The 15,069-nt window shown below is 31.9% G+C and overlaps 1 protein-coding gene across 2 annotated transcripts in view; it reads left to right on the top strand.

Annotated features, from left to right (window-relative positions):
• Positions 1-15,069, top strand: part of LOC106464514 (mitochondrial inner membrane protein OXA1L-like) — a 67,988-nt gene that overhangs the window by 31,038 nt on the left and 21,881 nt on the right. For both annotated transcript variants that reach the window (XM_013924659.2, XM_022392250.1), the window contains exons 3-5: positions 1,997-2,201; positions 8,864-9,007; positions 11,581-11,666. In XM_013924659.2, the coding sequence (XP_013780113.1) occupies positions 1,997-2,201; positions 8,864-9,007; positions 11,581-11,666 (435 nt within the window). The remainder of the gene's footprint in view (positions 1-1,996; positions 2,202-8,863; positions 9,008-11,580; positions 11,667-15,069) is intronic.

The following is a 15,069-nucleotide window of genomic DNA, read 5'->3' as shown; positions in this document are numbered from 1 at the left end:
TTTGTAGTAAAAAGTGCGTCTTATACACCTAAAAATACGGTAATAGCTGTAAGTGTGAGAGGAGATAAGTATTATTGTAAATACATTTTCAATTTAAAAAATATTATCTTTCTCAAGTTTTCATGCATTTTTTCATAAATTTTTATAGCAATTTTATATGTTAAATTTAAGTATTTAATAAACTTTAACTCAAAAATATTTTAATTTCTGCAAAGTTAGAAAGAGTTTTGCTTGTAAATAAAACGACCTACTTGTCAATTTTTTGTTTTAGAAATTTCCTTCCAATCCCAAAAAATAATGTTATTGTTACTAAAAATATATTTTCCATTTCTTGATTTTCAAGCATTTCCACTTCTAGTTTTAATACAGGCCATGGTTGAAATCATCTGTAGTGCTAGTTAAGTGGTTTATGTACTAAAGAAAACACAGCTTTTAAACCAGCTATAGTTAAAGTTTTAAGTATGATTGGATAAAACAAGAATTAGACTATCATGTACTAATAGAGTAAATATATAGGATTAATATTGTTTTTTTAATAGTTTCTATGAATGTTTCTTTTCTTGTGAATTGTGATAATGTGAATGTTAAATTTTATCTAAAAACTACAGAAATTGTTTTCAATGAGATGTCAAGTAACATGATATAAGGTTAGCTTATACAATTTAGAGAGGGATTAAATGGGTTACAAAGAAAATCTTGTTAAAAGTTTAACACAGTGACAAATGTGTAATGTTCATCATCTGGTTCAAGTAGTTTACCTAGACACAGGAACATATATGTTGTACAAAGTGGAAAAGTTACGTGACTGAAGATTGTTTAAGGCTTAAATATAGGTATCTTGTTAATGTTTAGTTCTTTGTATAAGATTATGGTGTTTTTACTTTTAAACCCTAGAATGCCAGTTTGGTTAATTTAGTATACAGGTTTAACTTGTATGGGGCCATTGTGACCCCACACTGGCATTCTAGGGTTAAGAGATATTATATGATTTTATTGACTTGCAATGTTTGTAAACATGAGTTGTTGTTTTTTATTATGTTCACAAAAAAAAATATCATTAAATCAGATAAACTTATTGTTTAGTAAGTATGGTAGGTGATTGCAAAATATTGTGATGATTAAAATTTTTATTGAATATCATTTTATGTTTATCCTAGTTTGCCCCTGAAGAAGAAAGGTCCCCCTTTCAAAAGTGCTTGGGTTATATGGTTTTATTCATTTTTTATGTTTGGCCTATGTAAAGAACATACATAGGTAAATTGTCTAGCTGGCTAATTAATTATTTGTAATTGTAATCATGACATGTTTTAAATAACATTATTATCCTTATCATGAGAGTAAAACGTATTCATTAATTATCAGTTTATTTGATTTATAGAAGATTAATGTTGGATTACTGCATAATTGAAAAACAAACAATGCAATCACTTGGTGGTACATATTCAACATTAGCGATTCATCTGCCAAATAGGAAATGTCTATAAAACTTGTAGGAAAATATTATTTTTGACAAAAAAAGATGTTTTGCAGAAATGGTGACCTTCAAAGGAGTCTTTCATGTGAAATCAAGGGTAATTAAAAAATTGCTTTAAAAAATCAAAACAGTGTAAAAGAAAATAGGAAAAGTAATACTGTCTGAGAATAATGCAGTGGTTGAAAAAGAGAAAATAGTAAGTACAAACCTGTTTTGTTTTACATTTCTGCTTGTATTAATCACTTAATTGAACATAATTTATTAATGAGCCCACTGTTTAGCAAATACCTCTAATCACCTAACTCTATTGGTTGTCTTTTTGGACTGTGACCAACAAAATCATGGACTTACAAGCAATTTGATGCAAAAATAATTTTAAAAACAGAGTTTAAAAAACCAGTAAGGTCTATATAGGCATTATATATAATTCTAGTGTTAAATTGTTATATCTTATAGTTCCTAGAATTTTCTTAAACTATCTAAAGTTCTTTGGAATGTTTTTTTTTCCTTTTGTTGCATAAGGGAGGTGATGGTCTGCCTGGATATATCCCAGATACACCTTTATTGCCAAAACAGGACATTAATATTGAATATGGACTTGAAGAGGTAGGATCAGCCCTTGAAAATACTGGACTTGGAGGTTGGACACCAGTTGGTCTTGTTCAAAATTGCTTTGATTACCTTCATGTTACTGTAGGTGTCCCTTGGTGGTTATCAATAGTATTAGGTAAGATAAATATTTGGTTTACCATATATCACTACAACTATCCACTAATAGCTATGAATAATAGATGAGTTTAATATTTTATTTACTATATAAAAATTTAAGTTTCTGTTGGTGTTTCTTACAAGTTTATATAAGTTTAATTTCTGAATTTTTCATGTATATTAAATGCATCTTGTTGGTCATCAGTAGTTATGGATTGATGTAAGTTTTTTTGTACAGTGTTCATGCTGAGGTCTGTGATAATAAAGGTCAAAAGTTGCTGATTAGTAGGTTTTCTTACCAGCTACCAACTTAAATTATAAGGCTAATCATAAAAACTTTTTTCTGAAACCATGTAGGCTCAATTTTTTTAAACTCCTACTTCTTAATATGCATTTCTAATGAGACCCTAGCAATATATTTTATATCTTTACTAACAACAAAAGTCGAATTAAACCATTTTTAGCCTCTAGAATCTTTTTAGACCATTTTTTATAAGTTGGAACACTTCAATTCCCTTAGTCATCCAACATTTTCCTAATTTCCTTAAAAATTTAACCATTTTCAAATCCATCATGTAGAGTTGCTTTAAGCTTTTTTGAAAATTATACTTTGCTCCAAATAAATTTCTCTTAAAATATAATCATGTATAAGAGCTTATTAGAGTGGATGCTTTTTTTGTTTTTACAAGAATGTGATTGTTGAAGAATATTTAGACAGTAATATAACACAGTAATAATTTTGCTATTTTATTTATTAAAAATAATGCAAGAAATTTGCTTCCAAGATGATAATTCACCTCTGTATACAGTTTAACAATCTTCTTCACGTGTTTCTGCATTAGCCCTTGTTGAAATGTTCAGACCCTATTCCCCATTCGATCTCTATTTGTTTTCATTAACTTACGTGTGTTGTAATTGGATGAACATGCACCAAGAGCAGCCTTTTGTCCAATAGGAACCTTTGTTAGTTGTCACCAGGAGTAGTGGAAGATGTGCTAAGCCAGAACAAGTCAAGAGACTGAGAGAGGTATTTTCAAACAAATAATCCGTTCAATGTCGACTGTTTTAAGAGCCATCCATTGCTAGTAATATTAGAATTTGATCTTACAGAACATTTTACCATTGTATACAACATTATTTCATCTTGTGCAGCAGCCATTTAATTGCAAGATCATGTTCAAACATGGCTCCTCATTTTTTATTTCACCCACCTAATCCAACTATGGGCAAAGTTCTCAATTCTTTTAAATTGTCATGCAAACATCAATTTAGAAGACTTTAATTACATCTCCTCAATTTATCTGTTATTCATTTGATTAAAAAACTATTTCAGTCCTGATTTAACTCTGTGAATTCACTGGACTTTTGGGCAATAATAGGATGATTTCCATATGTTCTAATGATATGTGGTGCACCATATGGGGTATACTATGGGGCCATGCGTCACTAAATAGACTCTAATTGCAATTTATACTGATGAGGTTACTTATCATGCACTTTTACCTTTCAAGGTTCTTGTGACCACCTCTTCATACCGTAAGACCTCTTCTCTTCCAGACGTCTTTCTCCCTCCACTTTCACAGGATGGATCGATCCATCAACCCCTCTGTTTGATATACACATTTTTAGAGGTGGACACTAGTAGGCTCTTCAACATCACACAAGATTTACCACTTTACACATTCTTCATTCAGAGAAGACCTCCATTTTTGAAACACTTTCAAGGGGAAGTCCCCAGACTACCTAAGAGGGGGTGCTCCCCCAGCTCATCCCTGATATAGACAACTGAATTCTCCCAACAAGCATCACTGTTTCCTCAAAAAGTGACATCTATCCATCTTAGTATGTAAGATTTGTCTGGTCCATCACTCATTAAGCCAGACTATCAGATTGTGTAGCTTTCCTTCTGTCTCATTCTTGTCACCCTTCCACTTTCTTCATTTACTAAGGTAAGTAGTTGTGTTATCACTGTTAGTTTATCTATCACCACTTTCCCTCTGACCAACATACTTTACACCATTTTACCTCCTTTTTTACCTTACTGTTTGATCGTGGCTTATCCGTCTTTACCATCTCTGGTTATCGGGCAGTATTGTCTCCCACATTTTGCCTTTCCTGATATTACAGGATATTTTTTTCCTGTCCTTTCTACCCTGTTCCATTCCTTCCTTATCTACAGATCCCCTCCCCTTCCCGTTCAGCTTATTTGCCTAACTGGTATCTTAGTGTGGTTTTATATGATCTTATACAGGACCTTTTTTGAACTTTGGCATCTTGTTCAGTGTACTACCTCTCTCTGAAAACCTATTTCCTTCTTCTCACCTGTGGTCATTGTCATTCAGACGTCTATACCATCAATTCTTCTCCTACTGACTTCCATCACACCTTTTCCCCTATCCAAACCGGTCATTCTTTCCTAACTCTTTTATCAGTAGGGAAGGTGACCTATCTCCCTTCCCTCTATCACCCATCTTTATGATCATTCCAACCCAGATGGACTCCTGTACTCAGTCCAGGCAGTTTGAGGTTACTTATCATTGACTTTTACCTTTCGAGGTTCTTGTGACCACCTCTTCATGCCGTAAGACCTCTTCTCTTCCAGACATCTTTCTCCCTCCACTCTCACAGGATGGATCCATCAACCCCTATGTCTGGTATACACATTTTTAGAGGTGGACACTAGTAGGCTCTTCAACATCACACAAGATTTACCACCTTACACATTCTCTTGCCACAAAGTTTCACCAGTCTGTGGATGAAATCCTCTGGGCTGTAATGTGGACTACCCCACACACCTTTGTCAACCGTTATCTTCATCACCTAGCTATCTCATCTGTGAAGAGCTTTCAACTTCCACCAATAGCCATTCTGTAATCTACCCACTGTCTTTAGACAGGTGAGTATACATTTTATTCCCTCTCGATTTCCTGTATATAGGATTCCACTAGGTTGCTATTGTTTCCTCCCAGGGTATACTTACCTAAAGCCTGCTTCGAGCCAGAATACCATCTGCCCTGACTTTGTGTGTGCCCATTGTGAGATAGGTTATTCTACAAAATGTCCTTGTGATGTATATACAAGTAATTAAAATAAATTTTGCAAAACTTAAGTATGATGTAGGATTGGCAATGCCAAAAAGTACAGAAACAAGAGAAAGATAAATACACAAAACCATTTAAAAATCCCTTTGTAAGTAGCCAGTAAATACTGAGTCAATCTTTCAAGCTTATGGATATTAGCCATTGTTAGACTGTATAGCACTATTCAGTTTAAATGCTTTTATTCAAACCTGAATTCATGCAACTGACAGGAATTCAACATGTAAATGTAGATAAGTTATTTTTGGAAAGATTTGGCTACTTATATAGTGATTTTTGTATGGCTTTATGTATTCACCCCTACCTTGTTTCTGTATTTTTTGGCATTGCCATTTCTACATCATACTTAATTTTTGCAAAAAAATTTCTATTATTTGTTTCCCCTCTTTTTTAACAATTTCGTTGAAGTAGGTTAATAAGTGAATGTTTGTTTTATTTTTATAATTCAATGGTAATATATATTGTTAATATCATATCAGTTTTATCAGTTTCTCTTAATTTTTGATAACACTTGGAGACAGTGAAGCTGGAATGGTTCCTCCGGGATGGTACAAGTACCCTCAGAGTGCTAGACTGAGATTAGGAAATATTTACAGAACCCACACCTTCCAACTTTACCCCAACTCCCTGCATGTGCATACAATCAACTCTACCAAATCCTAGGGTCATGTCAATTAATAGGGAGGACACCATACAGATCCCATCCCACTAAGTATAGTACCACACATACACACACAGCTGCTATTCTCAGCCCCACTGAAAATTTGAAGAAAAGTAGACCACTATAGAATGTATTGTTTTGATAATTAAGAAACTGGTGTTTTTAAACTAGACATCAATAACATGTGCACAAATCTGTCAGTTGCATATATACTTGATCTCCTTGATATCTTGAATATTAATTTAGATAATTGTTTCTTTATTTATTTATTTTTACTGGAATTGTTTTGGCAGATATCATGTTTGTGGTATGAAAAGTCACAAATGGTTGTTATATAAGAACAACTTGTGCTTCTATCTAGCAACCAGAAAAAAAAAAATTTATGAAACATGGAAATAATATATGCTTATAAACTGGACTCACTGTTAAGTAGTAGTTTTCCTTTTTATTATTTCCCGAAAAAATATGTGTGGTAGAAAAACAGAATAATATTACTGTTATATAAGCTATGAAGTGTTCGATAATGGCAATTAGGTGCTCAAATAAGGCTATAACTCAACTTTAGCAGTTATTTGTAAGTATCATAGAGTAATAGATTGAATACGGCAGCCATTTTTTTTCTTGACTCATCCCTATATACTATGCATTACCGTGTTTAGTGATATCCACTTTATTGTCCAATCGAGACCATACCTGTTCCATAAACTATCATGGAAAAAATCAGCATCAAGGAGGTGTTTTTACTCACTTCTCCGACTTATGCTTGCTCGCTTTTAAAAATAGGATTTTGCAGTCATCCATTACACTGTTTCCAGTAGAAGACCTTTCTGGACTAAAGGACCAATGGAAATCTGAATTCTCCTCCCTGTTCATTGAATGGAGCACAGAAGACCCTTACCATTTACCAGTTCCTAACTCTGGAGTGGTGGACCATAGAGAGTCCTCACCAACTGGAATGTAACCGCTGGGGCTAGAACAACGAGTACCAATATGGTGAGAAGACGGGCAGTGATGACACCTTTTGTGTAATGCAAATCACCACACATGTAACCCAGATACATCACTCATGCAATACATGCCTTCTTCCTGCAGCCTGGGTCTTGTCCAATACAGTTAAGGTGAGCACACAATAAATTACTGTGCCCTCCTTGTGCAATCAGAGCCTATTCAGAAGGGTTAAGGTTAGCACTCCATACATACCTGTGATGTATCTTTAACATAACCTCCTCCTGTTAGGTCCCTAGAGTCTGATGGTAGATCTGAAGTGATCATGGATACTTATCACAAGTGTCCTCTTCCCACACATATTGGCTATCTGACAACTTTTGTCCAAGTACCAGGATGGTCATGTACCAATTTCAATTATTCCTGCAATATGACTCAGGCTTCTTTGCCTTTTCCTATACAAGCAAAGAGTATACCCTGGATGTGGTGAGATCTGGTCTTTCACAGGTGTGCCCCTATGGAGCCCCTGCCATTAGATGTCACACCCAATGGGCTTCTTTTGGGCACTTTCTGAAGGGGCCTAATCTAGGTAAATGTTGCACTGGACCCTCCACAATCTCACCATAGGTTTCTAACTAAACTATGTGCAGAGATGAATTATTGTCTTCTTACCTGAAAATATGTTGCCAATGGATACTCACATGCACACAAATGTAACAAGTTTTTAGTTGACAAAACATTTGTCTGTAAATATATGGAGTAAGAGTGTTGACTGCTCCGAGTGCAAAGTTATTTTTATATTAAGATTAATGATACTTTTCTTCATCTGAAAATTTTCTTTTGCATAATTCCTAAAATCTAAATGAATATCAAGTGTTTGTTTTCAGTAAAACATTATATTTTATGTTATTTTCTTTACCATAACCATATACGGGATCAGTTGGTTTGACTGACATCGTAACCACCATAAAAATTAGAAAATAAATCTAAATTATCAATTTTTATTGTTGGAATGACTGCAGATTGTAACAGGACACCACAATTGTTTATTCAAAGTAGCTTAAAGCTTGTAAAGTATACATCTATTTATACTTAATTTTATTGTTTTGTTGACCTTTGAACCGTGTCTAACTAATAAATCCTGCCACATAAGTTGTAAATCACTCTGTTACTTTTATAATAATAAATATAGAATACACATAAAAAAGAAGAAATATAGTACTGACTTGGGTCTTTTATTTTCTTTGCTGTCGACTGTTGATGAAGCTTAAGCCTATTTTTTATACAAATGATACTACTACACTAAATAATGTTTTATCTAATCAAATAACATACCTAAGAACACAGAATGATAACACTCACAGAGCACATAATGTTCTATAACTTTCATAATTATACTGGGTTTGTAACTATGTGATAAGAGCATTTAAATCATTCAGATAAGCTAGTTGATGTGATTCCATTGAAAAAAAAAATTCAAATTAAATGATAAAATAGACAATACCCAGTATAGTAAACAACATAACATGTCATATGATAGATTAAAACTTTAACTTTTTATTGGTTATAAATAATATAGTATAATACGTCAGAAAGTACAATTGGCAATTTGTGAAAAAGAGGATGTGACAGGTCTGATTTCATAGTTTATGGTTATACAAGCAAATAATTTGAGTGTGACTGTTTTTATGAGTTAGCATTCTACTGAACATTTGTTTGAGGTATAAGTATATTTAAAAAAAGGTGATCTTTAGATGTATCTGCAAAATAGATTATTTTAATATATATATACATTATTTTTATTTTTCTGTCCTGTTTATTATTATTGTTATTTCAAATTATTGTGCTATTTTTGAAGCATGTGTTATTTGTACTTTTAGATTTGATTACTATTTTTACTTTTGATATAATTTATGTCATGTTTGAACATATTTCTTGATGTAAAACTATATTGATTACTGAACATTATATTATTAGGTACCTTGGTTGTTCGAACTTTGATGTTTCCTTTGATGATTAAAGCCCAGCAGAATGCTGCCAAGTTGAACAATAATCTTCCCCAAATGCAAATTCTGCAATTGAAGCTTACTGAGGCAAGAAAAAGTGGTAATTCTATGGAAGGTAAGAGTAGATTGGAGTAACTGTACCAGATTGGGAGTTTTTGAAATACTTTATTTACACTGGAATTGTAAACATAAAAACATTATTTCTTTTCATAAAAGTGTTTACTCTGCATGAAAATGAGTTTTTTATTATCTAAAAGTATTAGAAGGTGCAACCACAAGGTACTGATTTAGCATGTTGTTTGTTTTACTGCTATCTATGAGCGTAGTTCATCTATGAATGAAATTGAAACATGAACATTCATTTCACGTATTAAAAAATAAATGCTTGTAAGCTTTAATGTATTGCTTTTATTATACAACTAATTTACTGTTTATTATCAACCCATTTATTGTTGTTTATAAATTCTTGTTAAGATTTTTTTTTTTCAGTTGATAAAAATAGAAATCAATTGTTTTGTCAGTAGTGAAAAAACATTACATACTATTGGTATATCACCTAAATTCTCTTCCATTTGTATATGAAACATTGTGTAAGTTATTCAGTCATCAGTATAACTAGTCAACATTATAGAAATGAACTTATAAAACATTATTCAACAGGAATTACTTGTGTATACATTCATAATATTAATTATAACTGATAGATTCCACTACTTTGGTTTTTGTTTTGTCAACAAAAGAGAAGGTGAATTGATTGAATGCTAACAATTACCCCCAAAAAAAATAAACTACAAATGAAGCAGACTCAAATTCTCATCTCATTAACTGAATGTACACATATTGGAAAAGGAATATTGACTATAATTCTGAAATTATTATGTGCATCTATACAAAATATGGCATACTTGTAATAAAATGTACAAGGCTGTTGTACACAAAAAATCAAATGTGTTACAAACATATTTCTACTCATTATATATCTGTGAACTGATGACATCAGTCTGACTTGTACTCTGACAAGTTGGAGTGCAATGTGATGTTCATGTAAAGAATATAAATACATTGTACAGTTTGCATGTTATATTTGCATAACCTTTGTTACTAAATCAGCAATTTAGGGTAACAATGAATGGTTGATAGCTCTGACATCACATACATAATATCATACTTTATCATACTTTGGCCCTCACCCATGTAAATAAGGTTAGAATATGTATACTTGTGTAGTTTTGACTTCTTTATAAGGCCTTATAAAGGTATTTCATTTTTAAACTAGCCTACCAAAAATAAAAAATCTTTTTTACCTACTGGTAAACAAAATTTGGAAAACTATTTGTATACACATAAATGAAATATGTATGTATGTATATATATTTGTAGTGAAATGAATACAAATTTGTAATAAAGCATATATATGTATTCTTATAATGATACAGGAAAACCCAGCCAGTATCAAAGTAAAAATCCTCTGCATGTCTTGGTGCTCTTGGGTTTTTCCTTTGTTTTCCATGTTTAGTTTATTTTCTGTGCCTCCAGTCTTTTAAATTGAATAATTATTTGCTGTTTCCAGTTTTATTTGAGAATACAACAAGTATTGCAGTACTGGATATTAAACTGTTTAATGTTGTTGATAATTTTGAATCCTGTTTTTGTTTTTATTATTATTCAATTTTCCTCTTTTCTCTATATGTTTGTATTTTTTTTCTCAATATTATTGAAAAAGGTCCATGTAAAAATATTAATAAATCAATAGCATTTAAAAGTAATAAGCTGAGGTACATTTTCATTAGTATTTGATATCTTTGTATAAAGTTTGAAATGAGCTTTGGTTTTAATAGTCTGTGAAATAAACATATAGATGTTTTTATTGGTTCTTGGTTGAATGAGGGTTATGAGTATGTGACTAAAGTTTTTTAAATTTTTTCCTTTGAGAATTTCACAATAAAAAGGGGAGGGTTGTTTGTTTGTCAGAAATGAGCTGAATGTTTATGAAAAATGTAATATCATGGCAGTTAGTAAACGTGTAGAAAATAGTTGGATTGAGAAGCCCAACATTAGAAGGAAGAACATGTGTAGTGGCATTGTGTATGTGCTGTCTGATCAGACCAGATCTGATCAGATCGATTAGTTACCCTGCCAGTAAAAATATATGTATTATTATAAGAGTCTAATGTTAGAAAACTTGACTGTAAGTCCATCCTATGATGAATAATTTTAAAATATAAGGAATTGTAAAGTAATTTATCATTTAAAACCATTTAATGAAAAAGGATACTATTTGAGATCTTGTTTTTTGTGATGAGGAGAATATGTTTAAAAATTGTAAGTATGTATTAGCGCTTCAAAACTTATAACATCATAGAACTTTTAAGTGTTGTGTCCCCAATTTCAGAAATTCTGTGGTTGAAAAGTCAGAACTTATAATTAAGGCTAAAGTTGACAAGTAGTTTACTGATAATGTGGTGTGTGTGTGTGTGTGTTTGTTACTCTAAAGTCATTTCAAAGTTTGATTAAGGTAGTTTGGTTATTTTATTTTTGATGGATGAAAAGACAACCTGAAAAGATTTGTTTCCCCTTTATTCTTCTGGTTGATATTTTTATTCAGTTAGCTTTCTTAGTTTGTTATCACATATATTTTATTTATTGACGTTAGAAACGTTTAATAAAACTTTTCTGTTGTATTTTTAGCTGCCAGATATGCAAATGAGTTGATGATTTTCATGAAAGAAAAAGACGTAAATCCTCTTAAGGGAATGCTAGTCCCATTTGTACAGGTAAGAAATTCCTCTATTTGTAATTCATTGTATTTAATAAAAATAGCAAACTTTTAAGAAAAGATTGGTTTATTAGCAAAGAAGGTAAAATACAGATTGTTGATGCAAAGTGATTAGCTGGAAATATTAATTTCACACATTATTAATATCAATTTATTTTAGTTCATAAGGAGAATAGGGTCTTTATGACTGTACTTAAGTGCAATCTGTGCATTTTGAACATGTTTGTCTTTTAGTAAATGATGATTAACAAAAAAGATTTATTTATTTTTAAATTATAATCTCTTTAGAAGCAAACTTTGTTTTGTCAGCTTATAAGTAAAAATAGCAGGTTGTACCTAAAAAAGATATATGAATGGAATGTGGAGTGTATCAGTCTTCTCTTAGTTGTAGGTAATGGTCACTTACCCTTAATTCATTAAATTCATAAATGTGTATAATAAAAGTTAAAATGCATACTACTACAGTATGTTTGATGTGCAAAAATAGCCAAGTGTCCAGTGGTTTGCATGTTGGACTATGGATCTGCAGATCCATCATTTGTGTCTTGTTACTACCAAAAAAGAAAATAATGACCTGCACTCTGGGGCTGGTTTACGCATTATCAGCACTTGTAACTGAGTTGCAAAATGTGTCAGGACTTTTAACCCGTTTAGCAACAAGGCTGTAGTTATGGCCAGAGAAAAAAATGATTATGAAAATTGGCACCAAAGATCATGTACAGCACTCTGCAAGTAATTTTTTTCCAGTGATAAAAATTTAAGTATTTATTTTGGGTAATATTAATTTGTAGATTGTTTTTTTTGTTTCTTTTTTTTTTAAGTATTAAAGTTGTGTGAAATTAAAATTTCTTTGAAAAGCATATATTTTACATTTCTGCAAATTTAAAATAATTGAAAGTTTAGTGATTTATTAATAGCTTTTACTTTTACAAAATTTTAATTTGAAACATGCATTAAAAGCTGCTTTCTTCATTTAGTTTTTCTTGCATTTATATAGTTTTAACCAAAAGGAACACTGATATTTGTTTTTAAATTTATTTTACATTCTTTACTTGCACTGTATGATTAAGGAAGTGGAAAACCATTACTAAGTTTTTACTGTTGTAAGGTTTCACAGTAAATAATACAATAATGTATTCTCAGGATTTAAAATTTTCATGGCACTGTAATCAAAGAATTTTACATCTGAACTGAATCTGATGAGCTTGACAACTTTTGCTCCCATTTGGGTCAGATATGCTGAATAGCAATATAATTGATAGGCAATGGACAGTATTTGAGACAGTGCTATCCAACATTCACAATACCATAAAGCAGGTGTTTCCAGACTTTCTCAGTAAAAGGCTCCCATGTCATTCCATGTCAAATCACTGAGGGCATGACACCCAATGTCTCAAAATTGGCCCATTTTTAACTGATGGTACCTATCTATGGGTTAAGTATACCTGCAAATTTTTTTTGCAAAATTTTTTCTCCTTCCGGAAATAGAAAAATTTAAATTTTATTCAAATTTGGTCAAAAATTGCTCATGGTGGCCATTTTTGATTTTCACAAATACCCTATACCATTGTAATTATTTTCATAATTTTACCCAATTTTATTGTAATTGGGCCAAGATTTTTCCTCCCACTAATTCAAGTATAAGGAATCCTAATATGGGATCAGCTTTTACTTGTATCCTAAAGCAATTACCCTTTAAACCCTCCTACAAAAGAATTTTAAGAGTTATGAAAGGATTCATGCCCTGTTTTTTGAAATTATTGGAATCCAATGTTTGACAAAACTTATCAACACCAAATTTGGAGCAAATACTCTTCAAACCATGTAGTTTACTTTATTAAAAACCTGAGATGATTTTTTTCCTATTCCAAAGTAATAGTCCTTTGAAAATTGACTAAATTATAAAGTGAATATGCCTAAATGCTAGTTCACATGATATATTGGTAATTGCTGTTCAATTTCAAAGAGTGCTTAAAACTATATTGAGGTTAATTCTATAATAAAACTGAATATTATCTACATGAACTACAGAAGCTTGATGAAGTTCTAAAGTCAGTTTTAATGGTCTAACTAATAAGTTATTGGACTGAAATGTCTGAGCATCTTTAAATTTGGTCAGTGATCTGTTTTTTCAGAATCTTGTCAATTTTTTTTTATATCAATCTCCTGCAAATGATAATGATGACCAGTTGCTGTTACAGGTGCATTTACTGTGCAAAGAATACAAGATGTGATACAAGATGATAGAATGCAAAGTGAATGATTGTTGATTCCAATGATAACTTTGCACCTCATCTTGAATCATAAATTTGTAATTTTTTGAATTTCTTTGCATTTCTTAAGAAACCTTATTTGTGCTTTAGCAATAAAAGAGTGTGCCATTATATCATCTAATTTGTCAATTAGCTGGTCGATAAATTTGTTTACTGACAACAAGACAGCAATTGAATGCGACCTGTCAACCATTGTCCATTGTTGAAACCTTAGCTCCTCCTCATCAAAATCATCTCTTTCTCCACTTCCAGCTCCATCATTATCATTATTGGAAAGTTTTTCTTTGATATAAGCTCTCAGATTGTGAATACCTGGACATCTGTCACACCGGTGAAGCAAACAATCTTGCTTATCTCAGTTACAAACAATCATATCGATGAGATCATGGTAGGACTTGTCTAATTTGACTGCATTCAATATCAAAGCGATCTTCTGATATGCATGGTAGAGCTGCAAACTGAATGTGTCCCAGAAGAGCCGACAAGTACACACCATTTTGGCCCAGGGCAACAAAATTTCGAAAATCCTATATTTAAATTGGGATTTTTTTCTTTAACTACCTTGTAAAGCTCTCTAAGTCCACACAGGAGAAGTTGTTTTTGCATATAGACATTCCTCTGAAGGCTTACAAAGTTCTTTTTGCCCGGCATTTTTCGACTATACTCATCATCACAGTAGAATGCTGTCATCATTTTTTCAGTTTCTTTCGACACTGTTTTCCCCCGTTTCCTTTCTGGTAACTCCATAATTCCTTTCTTCACAGCTATTTTCCTGGCCTGCCAAGCCATATATTCTGAAACATTAAAAATTTCACGAGTTTTCTTGATTGCCCAAGAAGGAGGCACCATTGTCGATATTTGTTTTTTCTGGCCCGGTTTGAAACTTTCAATTTCTCATTCATCAAGAAAACTAGTGAGTCCAGATAAATCCTTGCTTTTCTGTTCCATTATGGCAATATTTTGTCCAGAAGTTCCTTCCTGTACTTCCAAAGATTCTGCTGGAACTTGAATGAAATCAGCAACTTGATTTCTTATCGTCGAATTTCACTCTTCTAAGTTTTTCTCTACTTGCTTTAGTTTTCGCTTCTTGTACGAGATTTTTGAATGGGATGTCACTAAATGAAGCTT

The sequence above is a fragment of the Limulus polyphemus genome, unplaced genomic scaffold (assembly GCF_000517525.1).
Source record: "Limulus polyphemus unplaced genomic scaffold, Limulus_polyphemus-2.1.2 Scaffold1673, whole genome shotgun sequence".
NCBI classification, from domain to species: Eukaryota; Metazoa; Arthropoda; class Merostomata; order Xiphosura; family Limulidae; genus Limulus; species Limulus polyphemus.
Note: the sequence above shows the minus strand (reverse complement) of the source record. Positions and strands in the feature narration are given on the sequence as shown.